The 18,312-nt window shown below is 35.7% G+C and overlaps 2 protein-coding genes and 1 long non-coding RNA gene across 4 annotated transcripts; all 3 read right to left on the bottom strand.

Moving 5' to 3' along the window:
- Positions 1-5,041: 5,041 nt before the first annotated feature.
- On the bottom strand, positions 5,042-6,918 carry LOC107778141 (uncharacterized). Its single transcript, XM_075230923.1, has 4 exons — positions 6,673-6,918; positions 6,251-6,353; positions 5,759-5,831; positions 5,042-5,430 (listed from the first exon to the last, which is right to left on the bottom strand). The coding sequence occupies exons 1-4, from the start codon at positions 6,752-6,754 to the stop codon at positions 5,182-5,184; spliced, it is 507 nt and encodes a 168-aa protein (XP_075087024.1). The 5' UTR covers positions 6,755-6,918; the 3' UTR covers positions 5,042-5,181.
- Positions 6,919-7,842: 924 nt separating this feature from the next.
- On the bottom strand, positions 7,843-14,227 carry LOC107793699 (sm-like protein LSM36B). 2 transcript variants are annotated; one of them, XM_016616104.2, is made up of 5 exons: positions 14,072-14,192; positions 12,815-12,875; positions 11,557-11,686; positions 8,261-8,374; positions 7,843-8,170 (listed from the first exon to the last, which is right to left on the bottom strand). In XM_016616104.2, the coding sequence occupies exons 3-5, from the start codon at positions 11,669-11,671 to the stop codon at positions 8,124-8,126; spliced, it is 276 nt and encodes a 91-aa protein (XP_016471590.1). In that variant the 5' UTR covers positions 11,672-11,686; positions 12,815-12,875; positions 14,072-14,192; the 3' UTR covers positions 7,843-8,123. The 2 variants fall into 2 exon arrangements, with proteins under 2 accessions (XP_016471590.1, XP_016471589.1); XM_016616103.2 differs by lacking the exon at positions 12,815-12,875 and having other exon boundaries at positions 14,072-14,227.
- Positions 9,927-11,550, bottom strand: LOC142169461 (uncharacterized). Its single transcript, XR_012699323.1, has 2 exons — positions 10,312-11,550; positions 9,927-10,207 (listed from the first exon to the last, which is right to left on the bottom strand). It is a non-coding gene; the product is annotated as an uncharacterized LOC142169461 (long non-coding RNA).
- Positions 14,228-18,312: the final 4,085 nt, after the last annotated feature.

The raw sequence follows: 18,312 nt of genomic DNA, 5'->3' as shown, positions 1-18,312 counted from the left end.
AATACCACTGGCGGCTGAAAGAGCTGAATGAACCAGGCGATTCACATAACCCCTACCATGGCGAACTACAGCTAGGGCATGAGTACCACTATAAGTTCCAGACTCTCGAGACCTCTTGGCCTCCCTCTCCTCTCTTTCCCGAGCAAGCATACCCTTCAATATCCTAGAAATACTCACAACCTGCTGCTAAGAAATATCCATCTCTAAATCCCGGGCCATGCTAAGCCTAATACTGGGGTACAGTACCTCAATAAACCGACGAACCCTCTCTCGAACTGTGGCAACCAAGGCTGGTGCATGTCGGGCCAAATTACTAAAGCGAATTGCATACTCTAACACAGTCATAGCACCCTGGCACAACTGCTCAAACTCTGCACGCCATGTATCTCTAAGACTCTGAGGATTATACTCCCTCAAGAACATGTCTGAGAACTGAGTCCATGTAAGTGAAGTTGCCTCAGCCGGACTACCCAACTCATAAACACGCCACCACTGATAGGTTGCTCCTATAAGTTGGAATGCAGTAAAAGAAACTCCACTCGACTCTGCTACGCCCATAGTACAGAGAATACGGTGACACTCCTCCAGAAAACCCTGGCATCCTCTGACGCCAATCCACTGAAGGTAGGAGGGTAGTACTTCTTGTACCTCTCAAGTCTGAGCTGCTCCGCCTCAGAAACTGCTGCCCTAAGCTCGGGCTGAGTTTGAGCTACCAGCTGCATCGGTATAATCTCTGGAACCTGGTCGACCTGAACCCGCTGCTCTGGAGTACCAGCGACGGGAGTCTGTGCTCCTCCCCCGGCCTGAGACGTGGCAGGAGTAAGTGGAATCAATTCAGCCCGAGCCAAGGTGTTGAACATGCTCAGATAATGTGCTAGAGTCTCTTGGAGAGATGGTGAAGCAACATGTATCTCAGGTGTCTGCCCTCTAGTTGGAGCTACTGGGGGCTCCTCTCTAGCAGCTCGTGCGGGTGCTCTAGATGCACCGCGTGGACGTCCTCGGCCTCTCGCGGCTCTAGCAGGGGGCGCAGGTGCCTGGTCATCAAATCCATATGTACGTGTCCTCACCATCTGTGAGAGAATAGAATATAAAAGTTTAGAATTTCGATGTCAACAATTCTGCACGACAAGGAATCAAAGAAATAAAATTCTTCCTAATAGTTCCATAGCCTCCCGAAGATAAATACAGACGTCTCTGTACTGATCCGCGAGACACTACTAAACTTGCTTGTGACTCACGACACCTATGAACCTAGAGATCTGATACCAACTTGTCACGACCCAATTCTCCCTCCGTAAGACGTCGTGACGGCACCTAGTCTCTACGACTAGGTAAGCCTAACAAAATACGGAAATAACAAAAATAGAAGGAAAACTTAACAACTAACTGCAATATATAACTAAATAACTGGTAACAATGCCGCTCGGCATGTACAATAACCAACACTCTAGTAATACACGGTATTCTCAAAAACCGGAACATCATAAGTCATAAGCTACAGAAGAAATCTAGTATCTCTATACACCAGAGTTTAATAAAAGAAATACATAAGGTAAATGACATATAAGAGAATAGAAGGGGACTCTAAGGTCTGCGGACGCGGCATATGTACCTTGAAGTCCCTGTACAGCAGCAAACACTCTCAGCTAATAGTGAGGCTGATAAGAATTACCTTGATCTACACACAAAATATGTGTAGAAGAGTAGCATGAGTACACCACAACGGTACCCAGTAAGTGCCAAGCCTATCCTCGGTAGAGTAGTGACGAGGTCAGGTCAGGCACACTGGTATATAATAAATAAAGCAGAAGAATATAACAGTATAATAAGAGACTGGAATTTAACAAAAGGAAAACACAGTGAAATAATAGTACAACACACAGGGATAAACAGCAGGGGATCTCCCGAGATACCGTCACATAGTCCCAAAATAAATATGCAGGGAGAACTCCCGAGGTACCGCTTTGTAGTCTCAAAAGTAAATATACAGGGAGAGCTCCCGAGGTACCGCCTCGTAGTCTCAAAAGTAAATGTACAGGGAGAACTTCCGAGGTACCGCCTCGTAGTCTCAAAAGTAAATGTGCAGGGAGAACTCCCGAGGAACCGCCTCGTAGTCTCTAAAGTAAATGTGCAGGGAGAACTCCTGAGGAACCGCCTCGTAGTCTCAAAAGTAAATATGCAGGGAGAACTCAAGAGGAACCGCCTCGTAGTCTCAAAAGTAAACACACAGCTCAACCAATAAATACCACAGTTAACAACAAGAATTCTACAGTTAAGACTGATAAAGAACAAGGAAAAGATGGAAATCAACTAGGCATGTTGTACATAATTTTAAATAAGCAGTTAAAGCACGTAGACATGCAATATTAGACTAAACAGGATAACTACACATATTGGTATAACTCAATTAAGAATGAGAACAGGTTACTACTCAGTAAAAATCAGGTTTTACAACAGATAGCCCGTATACGCACTCGTCACCTCACGTACAGGCGCTCACATATCACAACAATACCAAATCCTAAGGAGATTTCCCCACACACAAGGTTAGGCAAGCCACATACCTCGAACCAAGCTCAATCAATCCGTAAGAATGCCTTTTTCTCGATTATTCGACTCTGAATGGCCCAAATCTATCCAAAAATAATTACATATCATAAATACAACTATAATAGACTAATCTAATAAATGAAATCAAGACTTTAACAAAAAATTCGAAATTCGTCCTAAAAGGTCGACCCGAGCCCACATCTCGAAATCGGATAAAAGTTATAAAATATGAACACTCATTCGCTCACGAGTTCACTCGTACCAAAATTATCCAAATACGATATCAAAATCCGAATCAAAATGCAAAACTTAGTTGAAGAACTTCCAATCTTTTTCCCCAAATTTCTCAACCAAATTCCTTAATTAAATGATGAAAACAACTATAGATTAGTGGAATATAACCATAAACGAGTTAAGAATAATTACCCCAAAGTTCTTTCTGAAAAATTCTTGAATTATCGCCTCAATCCGATTTCTCAAAGACCCAAAACTGAAAATGGGATAAAACCCTTGAACTTGGCCTATTCTGCCTAGCATTTTCGCACTTGCGGGCCTCTAGTCGCACCTGCGACGCCGCACCTGTGGAAATTCCATCGCAGGTGCGGACGTGGCTTAAGGTGACTGGGACCGCTTCTGTGATCAGGTGGTCGCACCTGCGTGTACGCACCTGCGGACAATGGTCCGCTTCTGCGGTCTCCTTCCGCGCCTGCGGTTCCTCTAGCGCATCTGCGGACATCGTAGATGTGCCATTTTCCACGCACCTGCGACACCTGACCAAACCTCCCAACTCCGCTTATGCGCCATATTGCTCGCACCTGCGGTTAGCCTTGCGCATGTGAGATTACACCAGAACCAGCCCAGCAAAAGAAATTCTTCTAAGTCCAAAAATGATCTGTTAACCATCCGAAACTCACCCGAGGCCCCCGGTACCTAAACCAAACATACCAACAAGTCCTAAAACATCATACGAACTTAGTTGAACCCACAAATCACATCAAACAACGCTAAAAAATACGAATTGCCCTCCAATTCAAACTTAATGAACTTTGAAACTTCAAACTTCTACAACCGATTCTGAAACCTATCAAACCACGTCCGATTGACCTCAAATTTTGCACACAAGTCATATTTAACATTACGGACCTACTCCAACTTCCGGAATCGGAATCCGACCCCGATATCAAAAAGTTCACTTCCGGTCAAAATCTCCAAAAATTTGACTTTCGCCATTTCAAGCCTAAAGCAGCTACAGACCTCAAATTCACAGTCCAGACACGCTCCTAAGTCCAAAATTATCTAACGAAGCTATCGGAACTGACGGAACTCCATTCCGGAGTCGTCTTCACATAAATCCGACTACAGTCAAAATCCTAAGACTTAAGCTTCCGTTTTAGGGACTAAGTGTCCCAAATCACTCCGAAACCACAACAAAACCTCCCGGCAAGTCTCATAAGCAGAAAAAGATATGGAGGAAGCAGTAAATGGGGGATCGGGGCTAATACACTCAAAACGACCGGTTGGGTCGTTATATTATGAGTAGAAAATCCTTTTTTTACTAGACTTAGCATAGTAATATAATCTAGAAAATGAAATCCATGATAACAAAAAAGAATTCAAAAGAAGAAAATACCAGTGAAGAAATTATCTAAAAAATTGCCAACTATTATTAGTAAATCATATGAACCTAGTGTGTTTGAAATGTGACAAATTGAATAATACCCTTTATACAGAGGAAAAAAGCTTACATATTAATAGAACAAAAGGCGAAATAAATTTAAAATTGAAATGCAAATTACATATGCAGTAAAAAATTAGAAATAATCATCAGATTTTCATAGGGGAATGACAAAAAAGTAATGAAGAAAAACCCTAGAAATAACGAATAAAAAACTTACACGATAAAGATACCCATTGCACAAACAAAACAAGATCTAAACATTTTGGCATAAAAAAGAATATGACACTTCCTTCCATCTTCCATAAAAATAATTCTACTAAAGAACTCAATTTTGGGTTTGCCTCATGAACAACCATAGACATACAATTCATACAAAAACGCTCATTAAAACGAAAATGATGAAGAGGGAGAGAGGTGTGTGTATGAGTGTGAGAGAGAGTTATATTTTAAAATTGAGGCCGGTCAATATCCGGGCGGGTTACGGATGGATTTAACTATAATTTGGCTTAGGATTTACGTTAGGTCAATGGGACGGTGACATGTAGATATTAGTTAAATTTTCTTTTTTCTTCGAAAATTTCTTTAAGTAATAAGGATAACATTGAGCCCAAAAGATAACTTTAGGGGCATTTTTATTCAAATAGGTGGAGGGATGATATTTTTTTAACCAATATCAATACTTCAAGGGTAATTTTGACCCTTTTCCGTATTTATTATAGAGATTTACCTCTAACTGCAACATATTTGACCTGAAGGTGTAAATATGTGTAGCATCGTCGATCCATAAAACTTAAACAGATAACTGGATTTAAAAAGAAGATACAAAGTGTCAAATGATTGCATTTAATTGTTGCTACATATTCTGATCAGTTCTTCAAACTTGTTTGAGACTGAAGCATAGTTATTACCGTACATATTCGAATCGGTAAAACTGAAGAAATTGTTTTGATTTCTTAGACCTTATTGAATTTGGCAAGAACAAGTACAGTAGCAGAAGTAACAGCAGGAATGAAAATCTCATCAGAAATTGCTTGTGGCTTTATTCTTTGCTTGATAAATAATGTTGTCACAGGAACTCCAAATAGATAAAACAATGTATCTTTGGCTCCAAATCCAGTAACTCCTGATTCACGAATTAGATCACCAACAATTTTTCGAAACTCGTCCTTTGTCAGTTTTCTTCCTTCAACTTTGTGATACTTCTGAAAAATAAAATTCCCCAAAAATCTTCTAATTAATTAACTTTTGGCTATTGCATTAATGAGTAAGAGAAACGTCATAACTATTTTTTGTTACAACTTTAATTTTACCAACAAGTAAAATTATAAAATATTACTCACTATAGCAGAACATCAGGACAAAAGGATCCATTCTCCCCCCCCCCTCCCCCCCCCCCCCACCCCCCCAAATATTACGAATTTGAATTAAATATGATATGAAATTTGTAGACAGCGATAAATGAAAACCAACAAATAAGAGAAGAAATTCTCAAATATCAATTTTTTATAAAATGGAAGAGAACAAACTTACTTTGTATACTCGCACCAGAGTTGTAGTGCTTGGAATCTTAATCTGCGTACTCCCCTGCCTTCTATTAATTTCTCTACAGAAAACAAAAATAAAAGAGAGAGAAAAACTTTTAGTTTCTTTTATTCTTCTGTTTTTTTTTTCTTTTATCCTTGTGATTGATTAAAAAAATATACTAAATTTTCTTCTCGATGACCCCAAAACAGTGCTTCAAAATTTCTTCTCGATGAGGCAATGTGATCAATTAACAATAATGAAATCAGGCATGGTTAAAAATTTTGTAAACATAAAGATCATAAAATTTAGGAAAATTAAACACAATATAAACAAGTTGCAAACAATATAGATCATATCTTAGCTAATTTTTTTATATTTAAAAATCATTTTCTCAAAGATAAATTTGTTTAATCTTTTTTAAAGAAAAAATGAATTCCTTTTTAATCAGTTACATCACATGCATATATCAAATTTTAGTAATATGAAAAACTATTTTACTCGACCGTTTGGCAAATTGCATGGTAAAAATCAGCAGACGTCCTTCTAAAATATTTGTCGTAACATATTTCTATAATTTCATCGTCAATCTTCTCATCTCTTCCTGCAAAATAAATGACAAAAGCATTAGAAAGGATAAAGATGCAATATAGCAGTTTCACTTGTAAAAATCTCTCCACGCTTAACTAAAAATTACGAGTTGAATTTTAAAATGAAAAACTTCTTGGCAGGGAGTGTTTTACCCCCCTTAATAGGCCTACCCAATGTGTATCCAGATTAGCCCGGCTCAATGTACTCCGTATATCAGACGGTTAAACAACAATAACTCACAAAAATCCCCTTATGATCACTCTACATAACATGAGAAACAATACAGAAGTTGAAAATATATGACTGATGTTTGAAAAGCGGCTTATACACACCCTGAAAACTTTGACCAATTTTTGAGATGGCTTGGCCCATAAATTGGAGAGCTCCTTGACCAATTTTCTTTAAGGTTCCCATAATTTGGAGATTAAGAAAAAATAAGGTGACAATGGTGGAGGGAGGAAGAGCTTTATATTTTATATTATATACTTTAAAAGAAATTTAAATGAGGCTTGGAAGGTAGGAAGAGTATATTATATTCCTTGAGGTATGGACAAAACTTTTTATGAAGTTTTCTAAATAGCTTTGAAAATGGGGAGAATCTTACTTGTATATTGTGTAAACGCCAAAAAGACAAGTGCATATGCCACATATTAAGCAGGGGCCTTGTTCGACGAGTAAATTGCCCAAGTGAGATGATGAGAATTGCAAAAGGAACAAAGAAATTTCAAGCAAAAATGAGTGAGAAAAAAGGTTTGGTTAATAGCATATATTTAAACTTCAATTAGTAGAATTGTGTATTTTTGGTCACACAACCTACAATCATAACTTGCCTTTTATGCAAAGAAAACCATTTTCATACTTTATAATTCTAATAAGAACGAACATAATATCTTGCAGTACCAACTATACTAGATTCTAGTTCTCTATAGATATAAATGCCAAGTTTTACATATCATTTAATATTCCAATTTGCAAAGATGCATTGCCATTGAGATATCTCAGGATAGAGAAGCGGAAGCAGATTCCAATACGCTGAATGCTCTGTAAATTTGTAGACCCAACAAGAATTTCAATTAACATTAATATCAGAATACCCACAGTTAAGTAATAAATTGAGGTGAAAATATATATTAATTAACTCTCATTTAGCGATAACAGTAGTAAATACTTACCCAAGTATTTACACCAAACTAAGCAATTTATCTTATGCTGTTTAAAACTAAAGTAAGAATAAATATCATTAACTATAATTAAATGACAAATGTGTATATGATAGCTGCATATTATGCATCCATTAATTTAGTATAAACACCAAGTGCAATAAATTTTACACTAGGTGAAATCACATGTTATTTATCCATTGACTTGTGTTTACACTAAACACCAGATGCAGAGATTAACTTTTTCTGCGCTTAATAACACAAGAAGCGGGGTACTGAAGACTGACAAATGGCATTTAAACGATAAAGCTACACTAAACCAATATCGCAAATTTGTAGATTAGGTGAATCAAAGGCGAGTAAATTATATATGCATCTATTAGTCAAATAAAGTCAGAATGAAACTGTTAACCCAAATACAGATCCACCATGAAAAGTTGCTATTTCTTCATCTTGGCAATGGGAAAAATGGCATTGACTCAGTAAAGAAACAGCAATCAAGATAGCATCCATGGTCTACCAAAACCTACACAAATTACAACATTCAGAGAAAATTCATAAACAAGTCGTGAAAGGCCAGTTACATAATTAAAACTGCCAGGATATCACTCGTAAGCACGATGCTAAGCTCCCTCTCCCAGCGTCCTCTTGGATGTGCTGATGTAAAGCACTGCATGCAGAAAAACTCTCAATATTACCTTCGAATCATTAGAGGCACAGGTAAACTAGTGCAGAGTTAGATAACGAGTTTTTTGCTTACCATTATTTCCCCGTATGAAGGCATCACCATATTTGTTCTTCAATTGCCCATTTACATATTCTTCTGTTTGTTCCATTGCTATATTCATGTATCCATCTAAGCAGGCTAGGATACCTACACCATACAATAACTATTAGCATTTACTTGAGTTTGAGTTTTCCTCCAACATATTGAAAGATGAACATTACCAGCTGAAGGTCTTCAGCAATTTGCAATGATATTTAACTTACGCCAGCAGTAAGGTTTTTAGCTAGATTGCATGTGAAGACCTCACTCTAACAAAGCTTCCGCCTTACCACGTAACTATGCAGGTTGAAAGAAAAAGTTAACTCTGCCTGCGTGAGCTTCCTCATATTACCGGTCCCAACCCCGAGTAAAGGAGGTGGTTTGCGGTAGGCTGATAGCCATCGTAAAGCTAGTCAGTGTTATGATGAATTAGAGAACTTCCAGTACATTTTATTTCGTATAATAATGGTCTACGATGAGCTTAAACAGAGTGACATTGTCAGTGAGGATACATATATCCGACCCGCACTTGCTTTGAGATTGATGCGTAGTCATTATTTTTGTTGTTTTGGAGTCATCAAGTGCAGATATTAAAGGAGTAGTGGCGTATATAAATGAATTGGATAAGCCTTGCAGCATGTGGTGTATGTAATGTAAGACTTGGCTCCTCTCCCGTTAGCTATGTTGCTCGGTCTCTTCAAAAATGTCATCAGGTGCGTGTCGCATCCCCCAAAAGTAATGCATTTTTGAAGGATCCGATACGGGTGCGACAACAATTTTGGAGAGTGCGAGCAACATAGCCTGTTAGTACCGATTTAAGTTCCTCCGGTTCTATATTAAGTTTTTGACACATCCCATATGAAATTCAATGGATCAGGTTTATTGTATTAACTCAAACTTCATAACCATGGTCAACAGTCTTTCACATTCCCTCTCTCTGATTCACTGTCAGACTCGAATTTATATCCTTTTTCTTCCAAATCTATCAATATATAACTGAAGTAGCTCAATCAGTTAGAGCATTCTTCCCCTCACCCTACAAACCATTCTTCACCCTCAGGAAACCTAATATTGTCTAGTCTTTTCCATAAACAAAGGGACCTCAAAATTAGTACTCACAGAACTTTATGGTTGACTCTCATTAAAGTATTCTTCAAACTTCAGTCTCCATTTGGGTCATGTGTTACGATTTTTTCACTGATGTCGTAAACATAAAACTTAGTTAGCCCACCCATTTTGACGTGTCATATTGTTTGGATTCAGCTCCTCTCCAGCGAGCATCCTTTCTTGCTCATCCAATTCTAGTTTAAATTTTTAAATTTTTGACACATGATCCTTTAACAATTCAATAATCTGATTTATTTTACTAACCAATATATTTTAACCATAGTTAAAACATAACCTTCTTTCCTATCATTCCGCCAAAATATAGTATAAGTCATTGGCGGAATGATAGGAAAAATTATTTTTTAACTGTGGCTAAAGTATAAACAACAACAACGACCCATTAAAATCCCACTAATGGGGTCTGTGGAGGTTAGTGTATACGCAAACCTTACCCCTACCCCGAGGAGTAGAGAGGTTGTTTCCGAAAGGCACTCGGCTCAAGAAGACGAAAAGAAAAGAAAAGAAAAGAGACAATATAAGTACCATCAACATATACCATAAGAAAAAAGTAACAACATCATGAAAGCCAGAAAATAGGTGCAGAGCAAAAGCGGTAACCATTAAATAGAGTCGGCTCTATGAAAAACGAAAGAGTAGTAAGACACAACATTGCCACTAGCTGTCTCAGACAAAAACCCTACCAAGCTAGCCTCACAAATGTACGAACTAAGGAAAAACTCAACTACCTCCTAACCTACAACCCTAATACTCGACCTCCACAGCTCCTTATCAAGGGCCATATCCTCGAAAATCTGAAGCCTCGCCATGTCCTGGCTAAAGTACACTAATTAGTAAAATAAATCAAATTCATTGAATTGTTAAAGGAACACAAGTCAAAAATTTCAAGTGGAACGGGACGAGCAGGAGAAGATGCTCACACGAGAATAGCTGAATCCATAAATGTGATGGCTCAGAAGGATTCTAGCTGAAAATTTCCCTCTAAAATACACTACATCAAGAATATATTGCAGAGAAGGAGACCAATACAAAGTAACAATGCAATGAAGCATTCATAAGAACCAAGAAAGGACAGAGAAGTTCATATAAAGGTTTCTCTCAACATAACATTTTATTCAGGAACCCATTGGCAAATATACAAAACAACTAATAAAAGCAATCATTCATATAGGAGATCCAGAGAACAATAAAGTATATTAACCAGTTACACAACAACAACAACAACCCAATATAATCTCACTAGTGGGGTTTGGGGAGGGTAGTGTGTACGCAAACCTTACCCCTACCCTGGGGTAGAGAGGTTATTTCCGATAGACCCCCGGCTCCCTCCCTCCAAGAACTCCCCACCCTGCTCTTGGGATGACTCGAACTCACAACCTCTTGGTTGGAAGTGGAGGGTGCCCACCACTAGAACAACTCACTCTTGTCTATACACAGTGCACACAAACTTTGCATACAGTATTTCCAACTTTTGCATATGGTTAAATCTCTCAGAATGAATGTTCAGTATGTTAATTGCATCAAATGATTACTAACTTCAGGGCAAAAGGCTTAGTTTCTCTCCCAGAATGCATGTTACGGATGCTTACCACCAAGACCAATTTTTCACAAAGTATTAGTACAATTTTTATTACAGAACTTTTTTTTGGCAAGTAAAGATTTTATTATATTTTATTACAGAGCAACTCTTACTTTACAACCCATCAGTTTAGATATTTATTACACGGGTAAATTGGGATGAGCGCTAGTTTGATCTATAGACCATTAATAGTCAATGCAAATGGTTGTCATTGTTTGCTTAATAAGGAAAATGATGGTCATCTACATCACATGGACTAACAAATATTTGAAATGTGATGATCAGAAAATAAATATCTGTAACGTGAGAATACTCAACTTTTCACTCTATTAGAACCTTATTGCTGTGTCGAAGCTTTAGTATCTCAAGGAACATTTCATCTACTCTTGTTACTATTTATTAGAGGTCCAAATACAAATCCTGAGGTGAGTAAAGGGCAACTACCACTACATTTGTTACTAGTATACGCGACACTACGGTTTAGTCATGTTGTTGAGTACAAAACTATAAATAGTTACAATGTATAAGCAAGAGAACAGTAAGTTCAAAAGAAATATAAGAAACAGAAGGAACCAGAGTTACTAACCTCGATAGTCAACACCTGAGTTCAATTTAACAACAACAGGTCGTCCACGAATAGACTTGAGAAAATCTGCTGGAGTCTTGGTGGTTGCTGATCCTTTCTCTCCTGTTCCACTCATTTTCGATTCCTCACTCTGTAGCATCTCAAAAGCAGTAAATTATCAGGATACAACTTACAAAACCAGTATAAATCATAAAATCAATACTATCAGAGTAAGTTACAGTATCATTTGACATAAGAGAGTTAACAGTGTATGCATTGGTAAAGAAAATTGAAGTATCAGAATGTAGCCACCACCTACCATCAGGTTTTTCCCCTAGAAGTATTTTAAACTGAAAGTCACATTTTCTGAAATAGAGAAGGACTCAAAACTGAAATCTGATTGTAACATTCAAATGGTTTTCTGAGTCTCCAACTACAATTGATTTTGCAATTTCTAGGAGTCCTAATTCAACTTTTAAGATTATTGTATTTCAAACTTTGTTTGATAGGCCTGTCATCGAGTAAATAAATCGGCTTCTAGCACATTACCGGACAAGACATCCTTTTCAACTGGGTGGGATCAGCGTCAGGAAGATGTCAAGCATTTCGTAGTTCAAGTCTACCCTCACAAAAGTTTTAAAAAATTGCATGCAAGGTGTGGTGAGTATCCATTCAGTAATAGACCATAAACCGATTTACTGGCTACGTCCTCGGAAGACCTATCTTCCATTCTCCACAGTACACGCAGAGTTGTTTAACTTTCGCAAGAAGGGATCAGAACCCTGGACTCTACGATTTTTTCCTGTAGCATCACTAGCGGGGACCCCTGCAAGCTCAGCCATCACAGAGCAAAGTCCCTCACGCGCATCAGAAAATTTAGGAGACTCTTTTGGTTTTTAAAATTTTCTGATCCAAGGCATATAATATATATGAATCAACTACAAATACCATAGCAAAGGATAAAACTTGCACGAGCTTGCATTTTTTGATATACATCTCGCTAAGAGGCAAGTCTAGAGCACACTAAACGAATTAAGAAGGAAGCACTAAATAAATCTTACTGGGCTTTAAGAGATTCCCGAGGAACTTTACAACTATTCTAGTAGATCATAAGGTATAAAAAGAGCCTCCTTTTTTTTTCTGCAAACTCTAAATGAGTTCCACTACTCATTACAAAAGAAACAAAAAAGCTCTTTATATAAATAGAGGCTCCAGACCTCACACGACTTTTACAAACTAAAGTTAACTAGAACTCTAGAAGACAACAAATAGATATTACCTTCTAATGAATAGCTCGAAGATGGCTTAAATTGATACGTACCCTATCTTAGAGGTGGACACTGCGCAATACAAAGACGTACAGTCACCACGTTTTGACTTTTCTGGTCGATAACCACTAAAAATCAACATTGCAGGGAGATGAATCATAAGAAAGGCATTGCATGAGATCCTAACCTTAGGTATAATAAGGCTCAAACTAGCTAAAATATTCCAGGACATACTTATGTGACTACATCCACCTAAAACCAGAGCACAGACGAAATGATAATCCTCCAGAAAGAACAATAAAAAAAATCCCCCGGAATGACTTTAAACTTAACTGAAGATCATACAGGTAAGAAAATGCTGTTTGCCATCAACAAAATGTGCTCATTCCCACAACACCCTTAACGTACTGCTGAATTGCACACTTGCAGTACAAGACAAAACCCACTAAAACAATGGCAGTTCCATAGATAAATGTCTTCATAATTGGTTGTGGGGTTTATTCAACTCATGTCTCTTTAAGTTAAATTTATTGTTTCCCATAAATCACAAATCTAATACCTTTAACCAAGGCTTTTCATCAAATTGATCAAAAATTTGTTTCTTTTAACTGAGAAAATTTGCTAGCATTACAAAGCGGGATCAAAATTAGTACTTTTTGAATTGTCAAGCTCCAAGATCAGAAATTTAGTATAAAAATTGATTTTTTTGTATCAAAGTTAGTACTTTTCGAATTGTCAAGCTCCAAGGTCAAAATTTAGCATAAAATTGATTCTTTTTTTTTTTTGATAACCGTGGTGTCCGGGCCAGCTTGCGCGCACCTCGACTAATTCCACGGGATACCTGCCACCTCCCACCAGCAAAAGATACCAGATAACTCTATCCACCAAGGCTTGGATAGATGGGAAGAAATCACCTAGCATAAAATTGATTCTTACCCTAAGATTGGTCAACTTCCTTCAATACAATCAGCTCCAGGTAGAAAAAATAAAACAAAAAAGGAGTAAAACATGAGCAATTAACCCTTCAGTTCTGGAAAATAACAAATTCTAAAAATTAGCAAAGCTTCTTTATTTTTTTTTTTGAATTGTTGTGGTTTGTCTTAAGTAAAAGATGCTGGACATGAATCCCAAATCACAATTACATAATGCAATATGGATTTTGTATTTCTTGGAGCATATTGTAGCGATAGAAAGACAACAATTTCAAAACAAAAAACGCAGTAATTGGGCAAAGTAAGAGAAAAGAAACAAAAAGTTCAATAGTGTACCTCAACGACTGATTCTTCAGCAAGGAAGAAAAGTACAGAACAGAGAAACTTTGAAGAGCGGAGGGAATTTGTGCGAAGCTAGGGTTTTGAGTTCTTTGTTTACAAGTTTTGAACTCGTGTATATGAGGGGTTCTTATTGAAGACTCTTTATACAGTCCAATAGGATGTGGAAATTGCAGAGTTCACCCTAAAGTTTTGTTATTGTTGTAAACTGTGAATTAATGTGACAAATATTTGAATGCATTCCTAAACCCGTCAAAAAACAATTACTACAATCCATCCCAAGTTAATTTGAATTCGGTTGTATACATTTTCAAAATCTTAATATTTTGGGATCATAATATTTCAATATAGTTCTCTCGTTTAAAAAAAAAGAAGCAAACAAATGGTCCAAGCCTCCCACTTATTGATAAATAACTTGGTATAAACTGACTCGTTAGAGTCAAACTAAATATTTCCTTTCAAAAAGACCTATGTTCTAAAAGAAATTAAAAAGTGCATGCAACTACCTATTTATGCATCTTTGTTTGTGTTCTAAAATATTATCCCATAATAGGTAATAGTTATTCGAACAATATATATCATACCAATAAAAGTAAGGCATGTGTCTTTTATATACTCATTTATTACTTAATCATGGTAAAATGATATGTGTTCTCATTTTAATTTTTAACTGTTAGAATTAAATTGACTGATTTGGTATTAAATGTCCAACGTGATTACGCATTTACTCTCGTAATAGAACCTGCATGCTTTGATTGAGCAAAATCGTTGCAGGGGTATTCTATTGGAAACTTTACATAACTGTCACAATCTAAAAGAAATATAACAAATTCGTAGCATGAAATTCAATATTATAGATGTGGCAGGAAAATGTTTATATTTGTAGCACACAGTTCCAATAAAATAGGAATATTAATTATTAATCTCTAAACATAAGCAATTTGAATGGAAAGTCAATAATTCTTTGTACAAAAATTATATTTTTTTTCTCTCTTTATCTATTAGCTTTTCTTCTTTTTCTTCATCTTCTTAGCTTTATTTTCTGCCGAAACCAATATATTTCTACATTTGTTCCATTCGTTTTCTTTTTAATTATTTTTTTAAGTTTCTCTTTTCCTTCTTTCTTCCTTTATTAACATAAAGATCTTACTTCGATAATAATATACGTTAATATATACAAAACGTATATAAAAAAATATATATTGAATTAACACATATAAAATATACAAAACATATACATAAAAAATACATCTTCAATTAAGATGACACTTGGACATGTGAAATATACATAAAAAATATATCTTAAATTTAATTAAGATGGCATATAAATGTACAAAAAATATATTAAAAAAATACATCCTTAATTAAAATGGCACTTGACATATAAAATATATTTAAAATATACATTAAAAATACATCTTAAAATAAGATGGCACTTCACAAATAAATATACAAAAATTATATACATAAAAATACATTTTGAATTAAAGTGATACTTGATATATAAAGTATAAAAGATGTATAAATCAATACATCTTGAATTTAGGTGGCATTCATATATGCATCAGATTTTTAAAAATGTAGTGAAGAAGATGAATGTTGGGCTTAATTTTTGTAATATGCTAATAATGAAAAAAAAGTACTCTTTATGGAATAATCAATAAATGATACTATTTTTTAAATAATAGTTAAAAAAGGATCAAGTGTGTAAAAAACTCTATTCTATTTAAGTTTGTATACGCAAAAGAAAATGGAGAGTGAATTTGACAAATGGTCATTCAAGTAATGCTTTGTAACACAAAAATTACTTTTTTTAAGCACAAAAATTATCTTTCTAAACCCTACTTAACATAAATATTAAAGTCACGAAAAATGCTATTTTAACCTGAAAGTGACGTGGCTATCTTATTTTACTTAATAAAAAGAGTTAATTTCATAAATCTCCCTCCAGGTTTTGCCTCGTAACATTAGCTTTCCTTGTGATTAACGATATTATGCTTACTTTACCTATTTTAAATTTTTTGTAATAATTGTCTTCACTTATTAACAAAAGTATAAAAATTATAATTTAACTAATTTACTCTCATTAATATACTCTTAGTTAAGTTAATTTTATTAACATTTTTAAACTCCTAACTAAAGATAACCAGAAAGTAAAAGGCAAAAATATCAAGAATTGAACACGGAGAAGAAGCGGATAGAAAACAAGAAAAAAATCTAGATCGAGAGAGAAAAAAGGCGAATCAAAATAGCAAAAAACAAATGAAAAAAGGAAAACATCCAATATCTGAAGTATATGAGTTAAAATTGAAGCAAAGAGCCTTTTAGGAGAACTCGGGATTTACCGAATAATCATGATTTAAATGATGACTATGATGTTGATTAGGATAAATATCCGTCTTCAAATGATACTTAATCACGTTATTACTTCAATTCCAAACTAAAAAATCAGTGAAGAGGAATTCATGACTGAGATAGCAAGTTTAGAAGATAATTCTTATACCGTTCAGTAACTGGATAGATACACTTTCGATATGCCTGTGTCGTTGATCGAGAAAGAATTATTGTGGAATGTGATTATGAAAGATATTTTTTTAATAAAAATATGTTTACAAAATTAATTAAACAAAAATATATATTAGTAAAAGTAAATTAGTCAAGTTAGAAGTTTTAAATAAATATGTTAAGACAATGGTTACAAAACTAAGGGGTAAGGTAAGCGTAATATTGTAAACCACAAAAGAAATTAGTGTTACCAGAAAACCTAGAGGGAGGTCTGTGAAATTAACCTTTTTTATTAAGCAAATTAAGATAGCCATGTTACTTTTTCAGTGAAAAAATGACATATTTCATTCACTTTTATATTTGTATTAACCAGGCTTTAGAAAGATAATTTTTGCTGTACAAAAAAATAACTTTTACGTTATAAAGTTTAACTTAAATGACTATCGGTGAAATATAGATGTGGCACTGGCACATCCAAAAATATAAGTGAAATACTAGTGATAATCTATCTATCTATCTATATTATTATAAAAGCATGAATACAATGTCGGTTTACAAAAATAATCTTATAATATTAAACATAATAACTCATAATAAAAGGATACAAGCGGAATTCTATATATTAGCCTTATAATTCTATTAGTTTTAAGATATAATACTAGTTGTTAGGAATCCTACATGATTACCTTTAGGAATCTTATTGTAACGACTCGGCTGGTCGTTTTGAATATTATAACCTTGTTCCCCCATTTACTGCTCAAATTATGTCTTCCAATTGATTTATGGGTTATCGGGTTAGTTGGTTTGGGTCCGGAAGGAATTCCAAATGAAATAAGACACTTAGTCTCATAATTGAAAATTTAAGTTAGAAAAATAGACCGGATATGGAACTATATGTAAACGATCTCGGATTTGAATTTTGATGATTCCAATAGCTACGTATGGTGATTTTGGGTTTAGGAGCATATCCGGAATATTATTTGGAGGTCCATAGTGGAATTAGGCTTGAAATGCCGAAAGTTGAATTTTTGGGAAGTTTGACCGGGGGTTGACTTTTTGATATTGGGGTCAAAATCTGATTCTGAATATTGAAATACCTCTATTATGTCATTTATGACTTGTATGCAAAATTTGAGGTCAATCGGACGTGATTTGATAGGTTCCCGAGTCGTTTGTAGAAATTAGAAATTTCAAAGTTCATTAGGCTTGAATTAGGGTGTAATTCATGATTTTAGCATTGTTTTGAGGTGATTTGAGGGTTCGACTAAGTCTGTATGATGTTTTAGGATTTGTTGGTATATTTGGTCGAGGTCCCGAGGGGCTCGGGTGAGTTTTGGATGGTTAACGGATCAAAACTTTGGACTTGAATACCTGCTGGAATTTTCTGATATCTGATGATGTTTTCCTTCTACGCGATCACGTGAATGCGTCTGCGATCGCGTGAATGCGCCTGCGATCGCGTAGGCTTATTTGGTCAGTGAGGGTTTTTGTTCTACGCGATCGCGTGAGGATATCTAAGATCGCGTAGGGTTAATGTGAGGCAGTGGCATTTTGTGCTTCGCGATCGCGTGGACTAGTCCGCGATCGCGTATGTCTGTGATGTTGTGCATCGCGATCGCGTGGGAAAGTCCGCGATCGCGTAGAGTAAAATCTGGGCGATGAAAAATTGTTCTTTGCGATCGCGTGGGAATATTCGCGATCGTGTAGAGCAAATGTCTGGGCAGAGAGTTTAA

The sequence above is a fragment of the Nicotiana tabacum genome, chromosome 15, assembly GCF_000715075.1.
Source record: "Nicotiana tabacum cultivar K326 chromosome 15, ASM71507v2, whole genome shotgun sequence".
Taxonomy (NCBI): domain Eukaryota; kingdom Viridiplantae; phylum Streptophyta; class Magnoliopsida; order Solanales; family Solanaceae; genus Nicotiana; species Nicotiana tabacum.
Note: the sequence above shows the minus strand (reverse complement) of the source record. Positions and strands in the feature narration are given on the sequence as shown.

Bases quoted from the DNA above. Each gene is read 5' to 3' on its own strand.
- LOC107778141 (XM_075230923.1), bottom strand. From the start codon at position 6,754: ATGGGAACCTTAAAGAAAATTGGTCAAGGAGCTCTCCAATTTATGGGC. The intron at 6,354-6,672 runs GTGTGTATAAGC...TTTATTTTGCAG, and splicing joins AATTGGTCAAAGTTTTCAGG to GAAGAGATGAGAAGATTGAC. The intron at 5,832-6,250 runs GTAAAATAGTTT...TGTTTTCTGTAG, and splicing joins GCAATTTGCCAAACGGTCGA to AGAAATTAATAGAAGGCAGG.
- LOC107793699 (XM_016616103.2), bottom strand. From the start codon at position 11,671: ATGAGTGGAACAGGAGAGAAAGGATCAGCAACCACCAAGACTCCAGCA. The intron at 8,375-11,556 runs GTTAGTAACTCT...TGTATGGTGTAG, and splicing joins CTCAGGTGTTGACTATCGAG to GTATCCTAGCCTGCTTAGAT. The intron at 8,171-8,260 runs GTAAGCAAAAAA...TTCTGCATGCAG, and splicing joins CTTCATACGGGGAAATAATG to TGCTTTACATCAGCACATCC.